The 22105-nt window shown below is 43.3% G+C and overlaps 1 protein-coding gene across 1 annotated transcript in view; it reads right to left on the bottom strand.

Annotated features, from left to right (window-relative positions):
* Positions 1–13472: 13472 nt before the first annotated feature.
* The window catches only part of CTDP1 (CTD phosphatase subunit 1), a 50871-nt gene continuing 42238 nt past the window's right edge, over positions 13473–22105 (bottom strand). Inside the window, exon 13 of the mRNA XM_035125056.2 lies at positions 13473–16442. Within this exon, the coding sequence (XP_034980947.2) occupies positions 16301–16442 (142 nt within the window). The 3' untranslated portion in view covers positions 13473–16300. The remainder of the gene's footprint in view (positions 16443–22105) is intronic.

Below are 22105 nucleotides of genomic sequence, written 5' to 3'. Positions count from 1 at the left end.
GCTGGAAAATATATCTATCTATCTATTTTTACATTTCAAAATGTAAGTTCCAATCTGCTTGGTTTTTTGTTTTGTTTTTTACATTCCATGCATTGAGACATATAGCCAGTTTTACAAAAGGAGCTCTAATTTCTGCTCCACCTCTCCAAAAAGAAGCAAATTATAGCTCTTAGGTTAGGCCCTGATGTGCTGCTTTCCTTGTGATTTGTGCTTGTGCAAACTGAATTTTATCATGTGTTCTCTCTCTATTAATGCTCTCTTATGGAGGTATTTTACAGTGAACATAACAAGTTTATATCTATTCAATAATTTAATAATTTAATAATACTGTAAGTAGATAAATTTGCCTCCACATTCTCAGGCGAGTGGGGCCATGGAAGCCAGCCTTGCCCTGTATGTTCCCATCCCCATTGACTCTGTCTGTCTCTGACTTCTGTGCTTTGAGAATCATAGAGGTGTAGAGCTGGAAGGGACCACAAGGGCCATCTAGTCCAACCCCCCTGCAATGCGGGAATCTTTTTGACCAATGTGTGTCTCGAACCCACGGCCCTGAAATTAAGAGTCATATGCTCTACCAGCTGTTTCCATTTGTGTGAAGGATTCTTAAGGTCCTCGGCTGAAATAGTGTGGAGATTCCCTTAGTCTTCCCACTAAACATGTGGAAGGAGGAGCGCTGGTAGGGATCTTGGAGACAGAGTTAGTATAGATGAACAAGCCTATTGGTGTCCCTATTTTCCAGGGACGTCCCTAAATTAGAGAAGCCGTCCTGGTTTCTGATTTGATCCTGGAATGTCTCACTTTTCCTTAGGATGTCCCTATTTTCACTGGAGAAATGTTGGAGGGTATGGAGTTATCTGACCCATGAGCTATCTGAAGATGATACTGTACAGTCATACCTCGGGTTACAGACGCTTCAGGTTGCGTCTTTTCGGGTTGCACACTGCGCGGACCTGGAAGTACCCGAACGGGTTACTTCTGGGTTTTGGCGCTTGCGCATGTGCAGAAGCACCGAATCATGACCCGTGCGTGCGCAGACGTGGCGCTGCGGGTTGCGAACGCTGTGGGTTGTGAATGTGCCTCCTGCACGGATCACATTCGCAACCCGAGTGTCCACTGTACAGGGAAGGGTTTTTTTTAATGTTTAATTTTTTATATATGTTGGAAGCTGCCCAGAATGGCTGGGGAAACCCAGTAAGATGTGTGAGGTATAAATAGTAAAATTATCATTATGGAATGGGACATCCCTATTTTCATCGGAGAAAGGTTGGAGGCTATGTATCCCCAGCCTCCCATTCATCCAGGTTAACGTTATATCTTGCAGTTACCCTTACCCAGGTCATTGTCCCATTGTTTTCCTTTCATCTTCAGACTCTGTAATTTTCCTTCATTGAAAATAAATAAATAAATCTGAGCATGCACTTTCTCACTTATTCACTCGTCCATACCAATAGATACCTCTTTCATTTGTTTTGTTTTGATTTTGTACTTGTTTATCTATTGCACAGGCCCAGGTCTATTCATAGCTATCAAGTTTTCCCTTTTCTCACGAGGAAGCCTATTCAGCATAAGGGAATTTACCTTAAAAAAAGGGAGAACTTAACAGCTATGGGTCTATTTCATTTTCTATTACGCCTTCCCCCTATGGCAGCCATTTTGTGACTGGTGCCTACAGAACTTCCTCAAAATTCGAAATGTTCCCACTGGCTGAAAAAGACTAGTGACCCCTGGGCTATTTGTTTAACTGCCCCATCGCTGTGAATGTCTTTACTAGTATCGTTGAAATACCTTGGTCTATTATACAAAAAATGACTGGACTATTTACTTGCTAGCAATAACAAGCATGCTATGCAGATTATGGATTTCTTTGCTTTGGCTCTGACAACAGAACTTTATTCAAAACCATGCGCTTGACTGCCACTTGGAATAACCTTGAGGTTTTTTTAATGGGAGTCAGCTTTGGGTTGTATTTTTATGAATATGTCACTTTAAGGTTCCACGTTCTGCTACTGTTCTTTCTGAAGCTGGGCCATCTGCCTTGAATTCAGAAGAAGCCAGAATCTTCAGTACTTCGTGACCTCATCCTGTACTTATAGAAATCTTGTCTTTGTGCAAAACTCTACAATGATTTAAGCTTTAAAAGAGAGAGCCTGCCAAGACCTCAAAAGTACTGGAAGTATGAAAAACGGTATAATTACACATGAGGGGAGATTGCCAGGTAAATTAACTCTTTACGTCTCCTGTCTTCCAAACCTGCTTATAAACTCCACCAAAGCATAGCAACAAGATCCTGCTTTTCTTTATCAAGGAGGCACAGCTATATTTAGACAGATTCTAATGGAAAAACAAAATGTTAATGCAGAACAAAACATAAACGCAGAACCTAATTCTGCTTATTGTTATCTAGGGGATGTGGCAGTCTGCTGAGGGTCTCCTCATGTTTTGCAATTTGTGGGGCTTGGTGGAGACAGAAGGGGAAGTTGCTTGTCTCCCCACAAGCTATAATGCAGAACATGGTCTCACTGTTTATTTATATCCCATTTTTTCCTCCAAGGAATTCAAGGAGACGTACATGGGTTTCCCTCCAGATTTTATCCACCTGATGACCCTGTGAGGTAGGTTAGAGGATAGTCACTGGTCCAGAATCACTCCACAATACTTATTGGCTGAGTATGGCTTTGAAACAATGGTCCCCCAGTCCTTTCTCGCACTCTGTGGCATGTCCCTGCTCGCTCATTACTTATTTCCCTTGCTTACCAATTCCTATGGTTCCTTTATTTAGTACCGGATGCCAGAAGAAAGTGGATGAGGGATAAATAAAAGAAGAGGGCAAGAAGATGGTTGCAGTCCAACCACTTCACTCTAGCCTTGACAAACTGATTCCCCTCCTTTGCCTTTTTCCTTCCATCTCCCCCCTTTCCTTGTATGTCTTGCATTTTTAGTTTGTAAGCCCAGTGGCAAGGTCTGTCTCTTATTACCGCTAGTGCTGTGAGCAATAGTAGTCACAAAAGCAGAATAAAAATTAGAGATATAAGAAGGCATTGTTCTCCAGGCCATCCTGTATTTGTCACATGCAGCATCGTTTCCATTCTGCTGCAGCTTGTCTTCTGCTAACAACTACTGTATGTTATTAATCTTAGTGTCTGCTGTGGCAAAATTACATAACTGGCGCAATCAAGTACATAACTTACAAGGCCATTATGACATTATTCCATTCCATTCCATTCATTTCAGCACAAAAGACACACAATGCAAATGAGAGGGCATGTAATCAATTACATATCGCTTGCAGATTGAAATCAACAGCAGCAGCAGCAACAACACTACCACCACCACCATTAATACCAATTGTGTTCACTGGGTTGATTTCTGTTCTGGACATGAGATGAATAACTGAACATTGACAACTTCCACTCTAGTTTCCATTTTCACCAGAATTGTCTGGCATCCCTAATAAAAAAGTAAGCAAATAAACAAAATTATAAAGCTTAGGAAAGGATGTGATTTTGGTTAACAAGATGAACTGGTTACCTAACTTCTCTGCAGTTTGGGTCACCAAATACTTGAAGGAAGGACAGACTGCAGCGAATGAAGCATTTTTGTTAGCTCTGCTCCGCAGGGTAGCTATTTCATCTCTCAGTATCTTTCCCAGTTGCAGTTTTTGAAAGCTCACTGCAGGAGGTGTGTCTCATTCTTCCTAGAGTTGTAAATTCAGGCTTTCCGTCCAAGCTTTCCCATCTTTTTTTGTTTTGTTTTTGTTTTGCTTGATTGTTCAAATCATGGGCACTCTCCTGCTTATCTTTTACTACAAACCATAACTGCAAACATAGGAAAAAGAAAAGGCTGTGTTTGCCTTTTTCTTTCCTTCCTGAATTCACTCTCCTTGGTCAGATGATGTAGCTGGAAGTTTTTTTTCCTTTAATATAAATATTTAAAGCGTGAATACAGCTGAAGTCTACATAATGGCCGATACACCAGTATGCCTAATGGGGAGGACATACTTTGCAGAGTTGCACAAACAGAATATGAAACTTAGCACACACAACCATATGAAAAGAGTTTTTCTGAGATGGAGGGGAGTCGGGGAGAAGGCAGCTGGGGGCTGCTTGGTTGGAGCTCTTGTAAGTCTGATACAGAAATGGCTGAGGAAGACCCACCCTCCGCCCAATCCCAAACACCACCTGCCCTGTGAGGAGGGTGAGAAAGGCAGGCACAGACAAAATCAGGGCCTGCTCCAGAAGGACAGGCAACTCCCTACCCTCACCACCTTTACATGTTATGTCATTTGTTTTAGTCCTTTAAAATTCGACTGGTTTGGGTGCCTTCACAGAAAGGCAGCATATAAATGCAAAGAATGAACGATTAATCAGTTCAGTGCTGTTCTGCCCCCAGAAAAACAAGAGGAGAGGCGATGAAAATGAAAGAACTGTGAAGATTTTGCCTTCTTCCTCACCTGTCAGTATTTTTTCATTTATTGGATTTATATACCGCCCTTATACCCAGGGGAGTTCACAGAATAAAATCAGAATATAAAACCACACAATATATAATCAAAATTAAAACAACAACAACAACCCAATAAGCTCCCTCCCCACCCCACATTTTAAACCTGTGGGCCTGTATTCCCCTTTACTGCACAAACTGATTTGAGCCAATAAACGGTTGGTAGCTTGGACCACAGGTACCCCTTATACTATAGCAAAGGTTTCCTCTTTTTGGTTTTATGGCTGTTGTCATGGTGACTTGGGTCACATCCACACCACACATTCAAAGCACATGGCTTCCCCTAGGGAATCCTGGGAACTGTGGTTTGTGAAGGGTGCTGGGAATGGTAGAGTTCCCAGGATTCCTTGGGGGAAACTCCTGTCTGTTGAAGTGGTGTAAATATGTGCAAGAAGCATAGGAACACAGGAAGCTCCCTGTTTTAGTCCGGCCATTGGTCCATCTAGATCAGGGGTGGCCAACTCCCAAGAGACTGGGATCTACTCACAGAGTTAAAAACTGGCAGTGATCTACCCCTTTTGGGGTTCAGGTCAAAGTTGTTGAGTTTTTTCAGGGAGAAGGTAAAATGTTGAGCTTTTTTTTGGGGGGGGGGAGTCACAGTTGTTCAGCTTCTTTTGGGGGGGAGCCAATGATGCACGAGTGATCTACTGCAGACGTCCAGTGATCTACCAGTAAAGCATGATCCACCTGTTGGACATGCCTGATCTAGATCAATACCTTATACGCTGTCAGGCATGGCTCTCTTGGGTTCTTTGCCAGCCCTACCTGGGAGATGCCAGGGATTGAACCTGAGAACTTCTGTATGCAAAGCAGATGTTATGTCACGGAGCCACAGCCCTTCCCCCTGGTTCTTGGGTTCTCTTTGTTCCAACTGGTGCTGGGCATTGGGGGGGGGCAGTCTGCTACAGAAACTGATGGCCAGCATCTGCTTTGAGTTTTGTGGCTGTGGACCATTTGCTCTCTTCAAGCCATTCATCATCTGAAGTCACTGAGGGGTCAGGCTCGGCAGTTACATTGTCAGCAGATAGTCAGCCAGCGACATTGGAGCGTTGCTGCACTCATAAACACCAAATTTATGGATGCTGAAAAGAGCAACGTTGCAACCTGTTTAAACGCAATCATGCATGTGGCTCTTACACTTTGTCTCTCTTCTCCATCCCCACAGCTCCTGACTTCAGGGAAATGAGAGGAAACTTAAGAAAGGAGGAAATGTGACCGTGTTACTGGTGAAACAAATGTTTGTGGCAAATGGTACCCGAACTGTATCTTGTTTCCTCATAAAGATGCTGAAGGTGACAGGGGCGTACCCAGGATCAAAACTAGGGGGGGGCAAGCCATGGTCATTCAGGGGCGGGGCCAAGACACGGGAGGGGAGGGGCCACGAAGTGGGAATGTGGGCGGGGCTACGGAGCCCAGGTGAAACTGACCTTTTTTTAGGGAGCTGACACCACGCTTACACATTATCTCTGCTTGGGAAAATAAAACAGGAAACATAAACAAACCTCAGTCAGTAAAGCATGAGACTCTTAATGTTGTGGTTTCAAGCCCCATGTTGGGCAAAATATTCCTGCATTGCAGGGGGTTGGACTAGATGATCCTGGTGGTTCCCATCCAACTATGTGAATGATTCTGTTGTATCTGAAGGGCTGTTCACAGGAAAGATAGAGCAAACTTGTTTTGGGAGAGATGCTTGTGCTGTGATTCCTGCACTGGAGGGGGTTGGTCTAGAGGACCCTCAGGGGTCCCTTCCAACCATCTAGTTCTGTGATCCTATGATTAAAATACTCCAATAAATATAAAAACTGGCTTCTCTGTGGCAGTCACTGGAAAGGGCTCCAGGGGCGGCCATCCCACAGAAAGTTTGGTATGTGCCCTGCCAAACCACCCTCTAGCCCAATCCCCATTCACCAGGTGAGACCTGGTGAGCTGAAGGAGTGCTCTGCAGTGGCAATGGGGCTGCCCAGGAGAGCTTGGCTGGGGATCTATCTATACCTATCTATAGGGCTGATTCATTTTATCTTAGGTAGGATTTAAAGATTAATAAACTGCCAGTGATCAAATCAAACCCAGCTCCTAATTTTAACCCCTCACCCCTCCTGGGAAGAAGAGAAATAAGGGGGGCAGGTGGAGAAGGTCATATGCAGATCTTCAGACATATTTTCTCTCCAGCAAAGACTTGATAGGTGGGGTGCCTTCTGTTCTTACAAAACTTGATTCCCCCCCCACTTTAAAACGTACAAAAAGTTAAAATGCTGAAATAGATTGAATTTCACATCCACTTAATTGGATATTCCCTGGTTCTAGTATTATGAGAAGGATAAAAATCTCTCATTCCCACCCCCAAGTACTTGCCTTTTTTCTAAAAGTTATAATGCCCCAGGTTTTGTAACATTTCCTCATAGGGGAATTGCTCCAACCCCTGGATCATATTGGTCACTCCCCCACCCCGCCAATAATGTGCTTTGCTGCCATAGCAATAAGTATGCTCTCATAGACCCAACCTTCAGCAACATAGCCTTTCAGTTTTGTTCCGTGTACATGCTGTCAATTACTACCTGATAAACTGCAAATATGGTACTCACAGGTACATGATCCACTGAGTCAACCATTCATCCTATTATTTAATGTAAACTGCTTAGCTGCTTGTTTATAGTTGCTTTATACTAAGTCAATTGGTCAATCTTGTTTAGTATTGTCTACACTGACTGGCAGCAGCTTTCCAGAGTTTCTGACTCTACCTGGACATGCCTGCAACTGAACTGTCCTAGGGCAATGCAAGGCAGTTGATCTATACTGAGCTACAGCCCAGAAAGCATAAACCCAGGAACCAGAGGAGCACTTAAGAAATGACAATAACAGTTTGCTATAATTTGGCAAGCTTTGGATACCTAAACCAGCTCAAGAGAGGGGCTTGCATTTCATTGAGGTGAAGAACTGAAATACACAGGTTCTTCCTTTGAAACAAAAGAATGTCAGGGATTTGCAAGATGCAAATTAAATCCCTGCCCCCAGGCAAATCTACTTGGGGTGTGAATTGGATTTGAGCTTCTTTATGTGGCTGTTGAGCTCAAACAAACAACAATAGGCTGGGCACAGGAGGAGCTGCTGCAAAAAAGATATTTTAAAAAGCAAAACTTTTGAGGCCATTTATCATACAGTAATAATTTTCACAATTTGCCAGACCAAAGTGAACTAAAAAGGAGGAAGAAGAAGAAGGAAGGAAGAGCTTGCAGGAAAACCTCCTTCAGTTTGACAGCGAGTCAGGGAGGGAGAGGAACAGCTTTGCTGAGGCTGCTGCTCACAACTCCAGCCGCTGCCTTGCCGGGTGGGGAGGGAAAGGGGAAGCCACTTTTCTGGGAGGGAAGGAGCCCCGCTGGGGCTGCGAGATAGGGAAGGAGCCAAAGGGAGAACAGCAGCTTTGCGGAGGCTGCTTCTCCCGACTCGAGCCGCTGCCTTGCCCGACAGTCAGGCGGGGAGGGGCAGGAGCCGCTTTTCAGGGAGCTGGTCGGCAAGCTGCCGTGTCGGGTGTTTATTTTATTTTAATTTTATTGCTTCTAGAGGGGGGCAGGAGCCCTAACCTGCCGGATGCTGGGTACGCCCCTGGAAGGTGACTTAAATTGCTACTCAGGAGACAGTGATATTGGCAGACTTGCAACAACAACAGTGCTCTTAGTAGGCACCATCTTTTCTATACAGGATTTTGGAAGCCATTCAGTTATTTTGGTAATTAGCATTGATGGGGGGAAAAATGTCAAGGAAGACAACAAGATAATTGACATTTCTTTTTTGGTATCCAGGCCAACTTTTTATTCTTTTAAACCTAATTTATATATTGATGGATCCCTGGCCAAAAAAAAGAGAGAATGTCCAGGACATTTTATACTCTAGCTTTAGCCAACATGCTTGCTTTTGAGGCAGATACTGGCTGCAGTTTTATATACATTTACTAGGGGTTGGAGCAATTCCCCGGTGATGAAAGGTTGCAGCACTTGGGCCTTTTTAACATTTAGAGGAAAGGTAAGTTGGTGAGGGGCATGACTGCAGAGTATAAAATTATGCATAGTGTAGAGCAATGGATACAGAGTCCCCCTCCCCCTCCTTTGAGGATACTGGGATATAGGGATTTCCAATGGAGTTGAATGATGGAAGATTCTGGACAAACAAAATAAAGCACTTCTTCAGACTGCAAATAGTTAAAACTATGGACCTCACTGTGCTGGTCCCATGGGTAATCCAAGAAGCGAGGTCCAAGTCCAGTCTGCAGTCCAAAGAGTCAACGTAGAGTCAGTCCAATGTAGCTGAAGCAGGGTGCAGGGCAGGTCAAGAACAGGAACACAGGCAGGATCTGGCAAACAGCAATGTTGCTCCCGCAACCTGTGATGCGGTCTGACGGCCTTTTATCTCTGATGGGGTAATGGCCGGTCCCGATCCCCTGACAACTCATCACCCTGTCTTGCCCAAAGGCGAGTACTCAGGTCTCTCCTTCTCTCAGACCTGAGTCTCTGCAGCTCGGGAGACGCTGGTGGGTTACTAGACCCAGGAGCTGCCTCAGCCTCTTCTGACTCAGCGAGTAGTGGGTCAGCTGTCGGTGATGACCTAGCTGACGGCAATGAGGTATTCCCCGCATCTGGAGCCAGGACAGGCTCAGGCCCCTGACTCGGCTCAGCTGGTGCTTGTTGCAGGGGAATCTGTGCAGACTGAGGCTCCTCAGAATCAGGCCCCAGACTTGGTTCAGCTGATGTCCGAGGCAGAGGATCTGGTGCGGACTGAGACTTCTCTGGTTCCGAGTCTGAGCCAGAGTCCCAGGCCGTCACACTCACTCCTGCAAGAGGTGCTATTGGCCATCAACCTGGATTTCTTCTAATGAGGATTAGAGAAATCCATGGAGGATAAGGCTATGTTCTACATTCACCGTGGGAGGCAATATGCCTCTGAATCCCCGTCGCTGGGAATTCACAGGTAAGGACAACATTGTTGTGCTAAGGTTCTCCTTGAAGGCATCTCCCACAGGCATCTGATTGGCTATTTTGAGAGCAGGATGCTGGACTATAGACATGCCTTTGGCCTGATCTAGTAGGGCTTTTCTTATGTTCTCAAAGTTAGGGTGAAAGCAACTGCAGTTTAAGTACTGTATTTGTAAGTTAAAGCCTTGTGCAAATGTGAACACAAACCACAGGAGCTACTTCTGGTATACACGTCATGAACCTTTATTCACATGTCCATGTGGAAAAAACTGTTTTAGAGTTCCTTTTAAAAAAAATAAAAAATAGGGGGGGGGGGAGAGAACTGTGGACAGTACAATTTTTCAGCCTGAAAGAACAATTCAGCCCCAACAGGGTGAATAAAAATGCTCCTTTCCTGAGGCAGGTGGTTTCATCTGTAAGAACACACAAGAGAAACATTTATGGCAGCTACGGCTCTGGCTGCAGTCTGCCTAGTCCAACCCACCACTGTTTTCTAGGACAGCAACTCAAGTCACAGCCAAGGAGGGTGTTAGTTGAACGACCTTATTACTAGCAGAAAGTTTCTGCACAAAGAGATGGCACAGGGGAGTTCCCTTGTGATCCGAGGCAATGTGCGCCCAACTGCAAGGACAGGAATGGGAGATTAAACAAACAAGCTGAAGGTTTTCCTCCTCCTTTGCTATTTGACACCAAGCACAAAGCAAGCCTTGCAGTGCCTTGCCATGGTGAACTTGGGAGAGAGCAAGGTTTCACTTCTGAAGCATCTATCACACAAGAACACAGACTTCCAAACTGCACACTCAGTTAAAATGTTAGTCTCAACGTTGATAAAGATGCTTGAGTGGCACATTTAGTACTTGCGTCCTGGTAAAGGTAAAGGTAAAGGGACCCCTGACCATTAGGTCTAGTCGTGACCGACTCTGGGGTTGCACGCTCATCTCGCATTATTGGCCGAGGGAGCCGGCGTATAGTTTCCAGGTCATGTGGCTACCATGACAAAGCCGCTTCTGGCAAACCAGAGCAGCACATGGAAATGCCGTTTACCTTCCTGCTGTAGCGGTTCCTATTTATCTACTTGCATTTTGATGTGCTTTCGAACTGCTAGGTTGGCAGGAACTGGGACCAAGCAATGGGAGCTCACCCCGTCACAGGGATTCAAACTGCCGACCTTCTGATCAGCAAGCCCTAGGCTCAGTGGTTTAACCCACAGCGCCACCTGGGTCCTCTGCGTCCTGGTAGGAAGTTTTATTTCTTTGGGGGTCAATTTGAACTCAAAAGTATTTAATACTGATGTTACTGCTAATAAAGATCGCTTAATCTTTTGCTGGCATCACCCATGAGGCACGGTGAGGTGACTGCCTCGGGTGGCAGAATCCACAGGGGCAGCAGATCTGGCTGGGGGTGGGGAAATGCAATTTTGGTGGTTTGTCTCAGACGACAAAATATTTTGGGCCAGCCTCGTTTCACACAATGCAGAAGCCTAGCCTAACTCTTATCTCTTTTAAGATTCTTACATTTAGGAGTTCTCCTCCTTGAACTATGCACTGTGTGAATGAGTGCTTTTATTTGGTCTGTTCTGAACCTTCCAGCATTTGGCTTCAGGTTCTAGTATTATGAAACACACCCAAAAAGTTCTCCTTGTGCATGCATAATTTAATAGACCTCTAACATGTCTTTCTTCTAAGCCCAAAGCCTCCACAAATATGCACAAAAGGATGCTTCTCCAGAAAAACAACAAGCTAACAGTGAAAGGCTTCTGTAAGCAATGTATTTCTTTTTTCTTTTCTTTTTTAAAGATTCCTTTAAGAGTAAAATTGCCAGCCTGTTAAGGAGGGAGGTCATGACTCTTGCTCCACGGAAATAAGCATCTGCATACAGGCTCATTGCTCAAGTCAATTCTTCAATGACAGCAAGATAAACTGGTCAGACAAACAGAGGAGAAATGTTTGCAGGGAAGAAAGTCTCTCACATGGGTCAAAGTCTCCTCCTCCTCCTCCTCTGTCTTCTTAATTGGAAATGTGCATTCAAGTGCAGGAACAGAGATTCAGCAAACACTGAGCCAAAAAAGAAAACAGGATGCTTGGTTTGAAGATGGAGGGACAGGGGGTTCTGAGAGACTGCACTCAGGTTGTAAACAAAAGAAAGCAGAATGAATACTTTAAAATGGAGGGGGGGTAGTGGAGCCTTTGTTGGTGCCTTGGGTCCTACCCAGCCAGGTGACAAGCCACACACACGAAAAACATCCTGTGGCAATGAAGGAGCTAGCTGGAGTTAAGGTCATTAAACTAGACTTCCGGTTTGGGCCTGGATGTTAGGAGGTTATCATACGGAAGGAAGATACCTGTACAAGCCTGCAAGAAAAGGGTTACTGACTGCATTGCTCTGCCTTTCATTGTTTCCTTTTCCTGGTATCATAGTAGATGCCCCAGACACAAAATATCTGTTTTAATAGAACAGCATTGGTGATGAATAAACAGCATGTTCCTAAATTGTGGAAATACTGTATTTCTTTTAAAAACAAATGTTTCTAACTGTGACAGAATTGAGAGAATTAAATGATACAATGAAACTATTTCTTTGGTCGTTAACAGTTTAACAAGTATCAGTTAAATATGTAGCCAACTGAAATGGAGACAATGGGTCAGGGGTCCCCAAACTAAGGCCCGGGGGCCGGATGCGGCCCACGCAAGCCAATTGTGTGGCCTCTGACAACCCCCGCCGCCCGCTCTTATCAGTGCACTGCAGTGCGGTTGCTCATCTCCGAGTCGGCGCAGCACCAGAAATAGCTTGTGCGCATGTGCAGGCCGGAGGGCGGGGGGATGCGCTCCCATACACACGCACACAATCTATTTCTGGTGCCGCACTTCCCCGGAAGTGCACCGGAAATGACGTCTGCACATGCGCAGAAGCCATTTCCGGCTCCGTGCCACGCCAGAAAAAGCAAGTGTGCGTGCGTATGGGAGTGTGCTCCCTCACCCTCCGGCCCGCCACACGATCAGTGCTGGAGGAACCGGCCCAAAGCCGGGTAAGTTTGGGGACCCCTGCAATGGGTTGTATCAAATGGTGTCTCTCCTTTGATGGAAGGCACTTTTTTGATCCAGTGAAGGTTTCCATCAGTGGAATGGGAAGTCTGTTTTTGTCCATTCCCTCTTCCTCCACAGCACCTGCCCTGCCTAAATCTACCCTCAAGGACTGGGGGGACAGACCCTTTGGAACAATGCTAGAGGTATGGTGAGAGCTGTAGAGAAGGAAACACACTGCCAGCTCACTACACACTTACCATTGGCCCAAATTCTTTCAGCCCTTGAATTTTATTTTCTCTTCTGTAGTAATATATTTTGTTTGATGTTCCTGAGAAAGTATGGTAAGTTATCTGAAGTTTGTAGAATGTAAAAGAACTCTTCTGGATCAAGACAAAGGCCAATTGCCAATCTAATCCACTCTCCTTTCCTCGCAGTGGCCGATCACGACACCTCTGGGAAGCCTGCAAACAGGACCCAATTGCAGCAGCACTCTTTCCGTTTACGATTCTCAGGGACTGGTAAAGAAGTGCTATCTATCTGCTCTCCTGAAGGAATAAAGTTTCTCTAGATCTTAACTGATAGTAGTAGAAAGGGCATGGAAATGGTTGAGCAGCACAACAGTAATTGTATCCACAAATGACAATGCAGAGAAATCCCAAGATTGCCTCAGTTTTATATGGGGAAAAAATAGCCCAATAGATCAATTAGGTACTAACAAGAAGTTGCAACAGGCAAGAAAAAGCAAGCTTGCAGAATGAACTTTGTGTGTAGAGGCCAAACAATGTATTTCTTTTAAAAGGAAATTCCTATACACCTCCTTTCAGTAAAAAAGGTAAAGGACCCCTGGACGGTTAAGTCCGGTCAAACTTGACAATGGGGTGTGGCGCTCATTTCACTTTCAGACTGAGGGAGCTGGCGTTTGTCCGCAGGTTATGTAGCCAGTATAACTAAACAGTTTCTGGTGCAATGGGACACCATGACGAATGCCAGAGTACACGGAAACGCCATATATCTTCTTGCCACAGTGGTACCAATCTATCTACTCACGCTGGTATGCTTTCAAACGGCTAGGTTGGCAGAAGCTGGGACAGAGAAACGGGAGTTCCTGTTCTGCAGACTCGAACTGCCAACCTTCTGATCAGCAAGCCCAAGAAGCTCAGTGGTTTAGCCCACAGTGCCACCTTGCTCCCACTAAAAACCGTGGTACATGAACTCCCTCTATGGATGAGAGGGGGCGATGTTGCCAGCATAACTGGGAGAATAGCTAGATAGCTGTGATCCAAGCCCTGGAAGCCTTCAAATCTTCCCTGCAGCAAAAAGTAAGAATGATTAGGTGGTGCACTTACCTGTGGATGTAGCATACCTACCTATTCCTAGCTCTTTACAGCCCCTTTGTGCAATCTTGCCATATGGGGAGGCAAACAAGTATAAGTCATGAGGCCCTTGATGTGGAGCCACTATTTTCTTGACCTTGGTCTGGAGAGAGGCCTAAAATGTCTATGGCAAGTGAGTTGTGGGTCAACCCGGGAGGGGATAATGAGGCAGGCAGGTACTCCCAGGTACTTGTCTGCATTTCTCTTTTCTTTTTCATAAGCCAAAATTCTTAACCCTGTCACAAAAAACCCCCATAGTTGGCAGAATGTATTAAGTTTAGAAGTTTATTGGAATCAACAGAGGTCTCCAATCTGTATAAAGCATAGTTCTCAACTGCAGAACAAGCACTGCCCCTGTCACCTCCTTAGTCCTGGTAAATATATTTCCTTAGTAAGTACTGGCTTTATGAACTTTTGAAGGGTCTGTCTTTGCACTTCCATGTCCCTGTGTCCTTATAGCTTATTTTGCTGCAGGCGAAAAGCCGGGCTTGTAACCTGTAATGGAGATTTTGTACCCTATGTGTAATCATCACCATCATCATAATCATCAAACAGCGGTTTTTAACCCAGAATAAAGCCAATTGTTATAGAACCGCCATAGAACCAAGAGAGACTAGATTATTGATCAGTGCAACTGCTTCACTTCAAAAGCTACAGCACTTAATTTAAAATGTTCCGTCAGCACAGCTGAGCTGTATATTCAGCCCAAAAAAGACTTTATTAGAGAACTAAATTATTCTTCATACGAATAAAGCAACATTCTTATGATTTATACATAGATACATTTAACTAGGTACATAGTGATTCAGACCGATTTTTACTATGGAAACCTTATGATTCGAATTTGGATGGGGAAAGGAACAAGGAAAAAATGTGAGAAAATACACATTTATTGAAGCTTCATCCTTGCTGGAGATTAGAGGTAAGGAGCTAGTACAGTCATCGCCAATCTGGTGCCATACAGATGTTTTAGACTACAACTCTCATTAGCCTCAGCTAGGGCAAGCTGAGCTACGCAATAGTGATATGCATAATGCTTTGTAATCCCCTCTAGACACATGGTGAGATGCTTTTGAAAAAGAGAATAACTTACAAAGATAGTGTTTGTCACAGCATGGGAACCAGCGGCTCAAAGTAAGAAATTCCATTGAGCTACTGCAAACTCCTTGCACAAAAGGCAAGGAAAAAATCTGGATCCCAACCACATTTTTCACTGACAAAACTACAGGTGACTCATCCCTTGACCGACACACACAATTAATAAGAGAGACTCCAAACCATCAAAACGTGGCTTGAACAATATGACTAAACACATAAAACATCATCTGCTCAAACACAATTCTGTGATCAAACTGCTTTACAAGTATTTCCTGTCAATTCAATTAGCAAGCTCAAAAGGAGGGAAAGCATGGAATGAGAGGATTTCCATCAAAGGCATTTTGATCTTATTCCAAAATATGTTGCTAATTATTTTCATAGAAGTGTAATTTTGGAAAAGGTGCATCTTATTGCATGGAAGCAACCAAAATAGCAACATCAGCACAGTAAATAATGAAATGAGAACAGAGCTTACAAAATGTATTATTTATTATTATTAAATGAAAAGAATCTGTTTTGTAGATCAAATATGAAATAGAATGTACAAAAAACTTTACATCTGTCCTTTGAAAGAAATAAAATGCTATCAGGAATTTGCTAGCAGCAATTCCTTCCAAACACAACACAAAATGCATGAATATGTTTTATGGCAGTACAATACTACACAGAATAGCCTGTGCTAGAACTGCAATTACAGAGAAGTAAAGTTAAAAATCTAAATGGTCTCTCTCTAAAGGATACTAGTCCACAAAGTAACTTAAAAACATGGGAATCAACCATCATATATTCTCTTAGAAGCAAGTGGCAGGTAGGTTGAGTGCAGCGTTCACAAAGCTTGCATATAGCATTCTCAGTTCCTATACAAATATAAATTGTTCTTTATTTTTATTTTTTAAAAATCTTTCTATTTGATAAGAATTCACTGTGAAGAAAACATATCCCGATCAAGATCTTTTGCTTCATCCATGCAATATATTCCTTAGGTATTCTTTCTGAAGCTTGGTACCCAAAGCCGTCATGGCAATTTTTTTTTTAAATGTTCAGATGCAAATCTTTGTACTAACCTCTCAAATAACAAGGTTCTGCAGAGCTCACAACATGTCTTTGGCATCACACCAAGTCCTCCTTTAATACTTTTCCTTTAAAAAAGTATATATTCCTTTAGTAAAACACCCTAAAAACATCTTATTTCAGGTTTTGTAAAATAATGCATTATCACCTCCTTTGTTGCTTTGCAAAATATACACCATATTTGGAGAGGAAAACAGGAAATGCCCACCATTGGAATTCTGAATGGTTGCAAAAAGAAACACATAATTACAAGTCCCCTCCCATATGAAGGTTACATAAAGTCATTCAGTTCGGCTTCCAGTGCTGCCGCCATCTCATCCGCTTCTGAGCTGCTGCCCTCCTCATCGTCATTGCTAGACCCTTTACTAGATTCACTGGCACCATCATCTTCATCCAGCTTTCGCTTATGTCCCCTACAAATTTGGACAGAGAAAATGGACATGATTAAAACAATATCCTTACCCAGTGCTATTCTTCTAGGAAAAGAGGTGCCGGAACTCACCATGAACACCTCCCTCATTCTCTTGCCATTGCAATGGTGCCCACCTGAGAGATACTGGAAACAAGTTTCTGTGAGTTTTGGCTGAAAAAAGCCATGTCTTTAACTGACTAATAGTATAGTCTTCAAATGGAGGATGGCAAGCAGCAGAATCCCTCCCCCAAATATTTCAAAGCTTTTACACTGAGAAGAAAGGTCAATCTCTAAGCACATAACATTTTCTAAGTGCTGTATAGAGATTGAGACGACAGTCCTTCACAATGTAAGAGACATGAAATAAAAGAGCAAGAAAGCAAGAAAATACAGGGACCAAATCTTGAATTTACACAATCTCAGCAGTGTCATTTACACACACAACCCAGCAGCCTGAGTCCACTGGCCAACGGCAGAGGCCAAAATGTGATTTCTTTTAGGTCTGCAAGCCCAAGGAAAGTGTAATAGGACAGTATTCAAAAGAAAGGCATCACTTGCAGTATGATGATGCACGTAAAAGTTCCAAAACTGAAAATGAACCTCCCCCACAACCCCATTACAGGCTACGATAAATTCTAGTTTCAGGCAGATCTCACTTTCTACAAATTTTGTATCAAAGCATTTATTGTCAGACCTTGCTCTATATTGGACAATTACTATGCTCAGGTTTAGAGAGAATTGACCTTGTTCTTTTCTTCTTCTTTTTGGTATATTTTGAATTATTCTGCATTCAATTATCCCTAGAAGCAGAGCCAAGTAATGTTAAACACAAAATACCTATCATAAGAGATGGTATGGATGCAACAAGCAGAGTGTCAAAAACACAGCAATCAAGAAAACCTCACCCTGTTACACTTCCCCCTGTTCTCTGCAGCATCTCCCAACACTGGTGCTCTAATAAATACGCATGTTACTCTCCAATGTCTAAGGAGCCTGTGGTGCATTGCTTTAATACTGTAGGGGCATGGAAGTACACGCCCTATAGAAAATTAATTTCCTTGCATAATGGACTCTTGAACAAATAGTCCTGAAACACTTATGCTCCCTTGAGATGCATCAGTATTTCCATTTTAGGTTACTGCAATAACCAGAATTAGGACCTTCATGTTCCTGAAATCCTTTCCACTCCCCTAGTTAGGAATAAAATTTCATTTATTTGAATCATATTGGTATAGAAAACCAGTTTCACCAACTTTGCTACGAGAGTGTGAACTGTTCTTGCTGGAACTGTAATCACTGCTAATTAATGAGTCACAGAGATGCCAAGTTACAAGTGGCACTACATAATGTTCCGAAATGTAGTCCAAAAAGTCTCTACTGTACTGTCTTGCCAACATAAAAGACAAAATAAAACATGGAAGGTTTGTGCAAGTACTATTCATTACCATTAAGCTGATAGCCAAGATAAATGTGTATTTGTTCCCATGTCTGGCATTTTGCAAAGGGTAAACCTCATAACACACTCTACACAGCACACAAATTTGCCACTCATTTCCCTTGTGTCACTTGGAGAATACAGTACTATAATGCAGCCTTCACCAACCTGGCGCCCTCTAGCTGTTTTAGACCATAGTTCCCAACAGCCTCAGCCAGCAGGCAGGTTGGGCAAGGGTGCTATGTCTGAAGGAGGAATGCAAATATGTAAAAATGGTGTGTGTGATACTGAGTAGCCAGAGCTAGTCTTGTCTCCAAACATTATAGGTGTTCTTTGGGGCACTGGGTGAATGAGCCTAAAACCTGTACACTGCCTAAGTGTAAATTGGCCCCAATACCTCCTCCACTGTCTGGTAGTGGATGGCAAATGGTGGGAAAAGTCCCACGTTGCACTGTGGGTTTTGTACTACCTCCAGTATCAGTGTGCCTCTGAATACCAGTTGCTAATCTATGGCCTTTTAAGCTGTGTGTGTGGTGGATAATGGTGTTTATTTGTGGTATGTATTTTTGTGTTTTTATATTGTAAACTGCCCTGTGATTATCCGATGAAGGGAGGTATGGAAATTATAACAACAGCAATGTTGCGGTGGGGTCATATAGAATCCTATAATTGCAAAGATGGAAGGGACCACATGGGTCATCTGGTCCAACCCCCGGCAATACAGGCATTTTTTTTGCCCAAGGTGGCCATGAATCCATGAACCTGAGATTCAGAATCTCATGCTCTGCCAATTGAGCTATCCCAAAGCTGTCTGTGATAACAGAATGCTGAACTAGATGGGCCTTTGGTCTTATCCAACAGACCTTCCCTTTGAGTTTCTGATGCTTAAGATGAGGAATAGTACTGACTTTCAGAAAGGAGAGGCTAACTCTCTCAGTTTAAAAAAGCCACACCAGTTATGAGCTGAACTCAAACTGGTAATTAGTTTGGCTCAATCACCCCCTGCCCTCCCTGTTAGTGGTATCTCTTTTCTATCCAAAGCATGACTTGTAAGGGTGGGAGGAACCACCAGCAGGGGATATTTTCATTACCTACTGTGATTCTAGTAATACAATGGAAGCTTCAGAGCATGCTCAGAAGCTTTCCATCACTTCAGAGAACTATAGTTCAATTCATTCTGAACTATAGTTCAATCTATTCTACTCTTTTCCTTTCTGCCCCTCAGAAAAGAATATTAGATTTCCTCCCCTGACTGGCAGGAAGCAAGCAAGAGGAAGAGAATAAGAAGAACTGGGAAACAGTGAAGGCTACATTTCCCATTTCCTAGTGCAGCGCCCACAGCATATTTCTTCTTCATACTCTATGTATGTACCCTGAGAGGTCCTATATCCTATTCCCAACATAATTAGTGAGAATTAATGAGGTGGGCATATCCTTTACATGCTTCTCCACCTTGCTGTCTCCTTCCTGTGTGTCAAGCATGCTAAAAAGCAGGTGACAGCACACAAGGAAAGGAAGCTTGATGGTGTACATCTTCTGACATAAGTACATACTAATTGCAGTTAAATACTTTCTTGGGAAATCCAAGGGAAAACAATGTCTCCTGATGTAACTCAAATATTGTTTTTAATCATCTTGAGGTGCAATCATGCTGGGGTAGCTCTGGGAGGATGCCGCAAAAGCTCACATACTTGCATATTTCAAGTGTGTACACACTTAGATCAGCTCCTTACAAAAGATGCAGGAATTATTGCCACTATCAGACACCAAAATACCTAGTGTGAGAAATGCAATCAACACCTTAATTGAGGCCCTTTCATATTTTGCTCATAAAGGTTTTCACAATCAAATCTCCCTTAACAATATTTTTCTTTCCTCTGAGTCCCTACAACAAGGAAGCAACATAGTGATGAAATGATAATCAAAATGTATTAAAAAACTGATTAATGGAAATTATCCCAAGTAATAGGGAAAAATGATAGGATCATGGCTTGTTAAATCAGCACCCGCACACCCTGTACAGCATTTTATGAGAACGGCTTTACTTGCCTTATCTCCAGTTGTTCTTCAAAAGTGACCTGCAATGCCCCCTCTGTGTCCTTCTCTATCAAAAAAAGAGCTGGTCCTTCCTTTCCAACATGTCAGGAAAATCACAGGGAATGAGAGCTGTTCATATTTGGGTCTAGAGCTGGGATTGTGGCCATAGTTTGTCCATATGTGATTTACAGAAACAATGATTAATAACAAATGCTCACATAACTGAAATTCTGCCTCTGTCTTTATATCTTCCTTGAGTAGAAAAGAGGTCAGTATATTAATTGTAGTACTTAACTTTATCCTAATAAAAATAAACATGATAATAAAAAACCCTGTTTGCCCAGAGCAGCAGTCTTCAGTTTATTCAGACATAAACACCCCTGTTTAATTTATATTACTATATTTAATTGTCTTCCCTTAGGGGGTTTCTTGGATCTCTTCACATTAAATCTCTCATGCTGCAATATATGATGGAAGCACCTGGGAGTAAGACCCACTGAAGTCAGTGGCTTACTTCTAAATAGACGTGTATACAATTGCATTGCTATTTTCTAACTTAATCTTGTATGTGTTTTGATGTATAACTGATTTCATATATATATGCATGGATTCACTTCAGTCAATCCCCACAGTACAATTCAGGGAATATTATACTGAAAGCAACTAGTCCAACATCAGTGTGCAGACATTTTAAGTGTTTACTTTTGTGCCAACGAGCCATTAAATATTATAGTGGTCAGGATTAATGCACTTCAGTTATTACAAAGAGCTGAATGGTACATTTTATGAGTTCATTAGGAAAACCTATGTTAGATGCATTTCTGATATCATGAACGATTTTTGTATACTATGGATTACCAATGCTCATTTTAAAACCTAGTGGTTTTTTTAAATAAAAAAATTGAGTTATAAAAGCATTCCACAATAAATGTTACTTGGAATCAGTACAATATATAGAATCCTTAACGGATTAGCTTGCCTCACACAGATTCAGCAGGCTACAAAAAGAGAGCAGGAAAAAGCAAATAACATGTTGCTAAAGGTCAGTGAACAGGCTTGATTAGTTTTCCTGAAAAAGCAAATCTCCATTTCAGACTAACTTAAAAACCTATGCAGCCCCACAACTCATGGCAAAAATACTTCAACACACTGCAAAAAAGGGGGGGAGACATTCTAGCACCATATGCCGATCCTATCCTCACCTTGAGATCACATTATCATGACACACTTCCTTAGCAGGGCTGGCCCAAACATCAGATTGAGACAGTCACGTGCTGAGGGGCTCAGAGCCAGCAGAGTTGTGCGTGTACATGATCTGCTCCATATGCCCTAAGCTAGTCTGCTACCCCTTGAATCAATGCAGAAGGCTGTCTCATTATCACTGTTAAAGTAAGATTCAAGTGTCTGTCTAGTTCAGGGGTCCCCAGACTTACCGGCGTTTGGGCCGCTTCCCACCGCGCCGATCGCGCGGCGGGCCAGAGGACGGGGGAGCACGCGCCCGTGCGCATGCGCACGGGTGCTTACTGGCACGGCGGCGCGCTTCCAGGGTGGAAAAAGCACCGAAAATCCGTTGTGCGCATGCGTATGGGCCCCCCCCCGACCCGGAAGTGCACCAGATATGACCTATTCCGGGTCGGGAGAGGCCCATACGCATGCGCACAAAGGATTTTCGGCGCTTTTTTTCTGACCCGGAAGAGCGCTGCCGCGCTGCGCGCCGTAAGAGCGGGTGGCGGCGGGGGTCGTCGCGGGCCGGATTGGCAGGCCAATTGGGCCGCATCTGGCCCCCGGGCCGTAGTCTGGGGACCCCTGGTCTAGTTGGTTTCTGCATACAGAATGGAAAGACGAGGGTGCAATCTTGCCTTTGCCCCTGGCAGCAAGTTAATACTGGGGTAGTCCGATTTCTTTGTAATACTTTACAACATCAGGTTTTGTTTTGGGTATTTTATTTTTGTTAGCTCCCAAAAGCTACCGTTGTCAAAATCCCAGGCTTAATTTAACACTATGTCTACTGTCACTATCTATCATTCTGCAGTTTTTGACATATAATTAACCTAAATAGCAGCTGTGTCAATTAGAGAGCACATCAGAGTTACATACAAGCTGGTAACGGTAGGGGGGGTGGGAAGTGTTCCTTGCATATACCTTTGACAACTTTCATTGTACTTTTCATATAATAGCAATGGATACTGAAA

Source organism: Zootoca vivipara, chromosome 8, assembly GCF_963506605.1.
Source record: "Zootoca vivipara chromosome 8, rZooViv1.1, whole genome shotgun sequence".
Classification (NCBI taxonomy): domain Eukaryota; kingdom Metazoa; phylum Chordata; class Lepidosauria; order Squamata; family Lacertidae; genus Zootoca; species Zootoca vivipara.
This window is presented reverse-complemented; position numbering and strand designations above follow the sequence as displayed.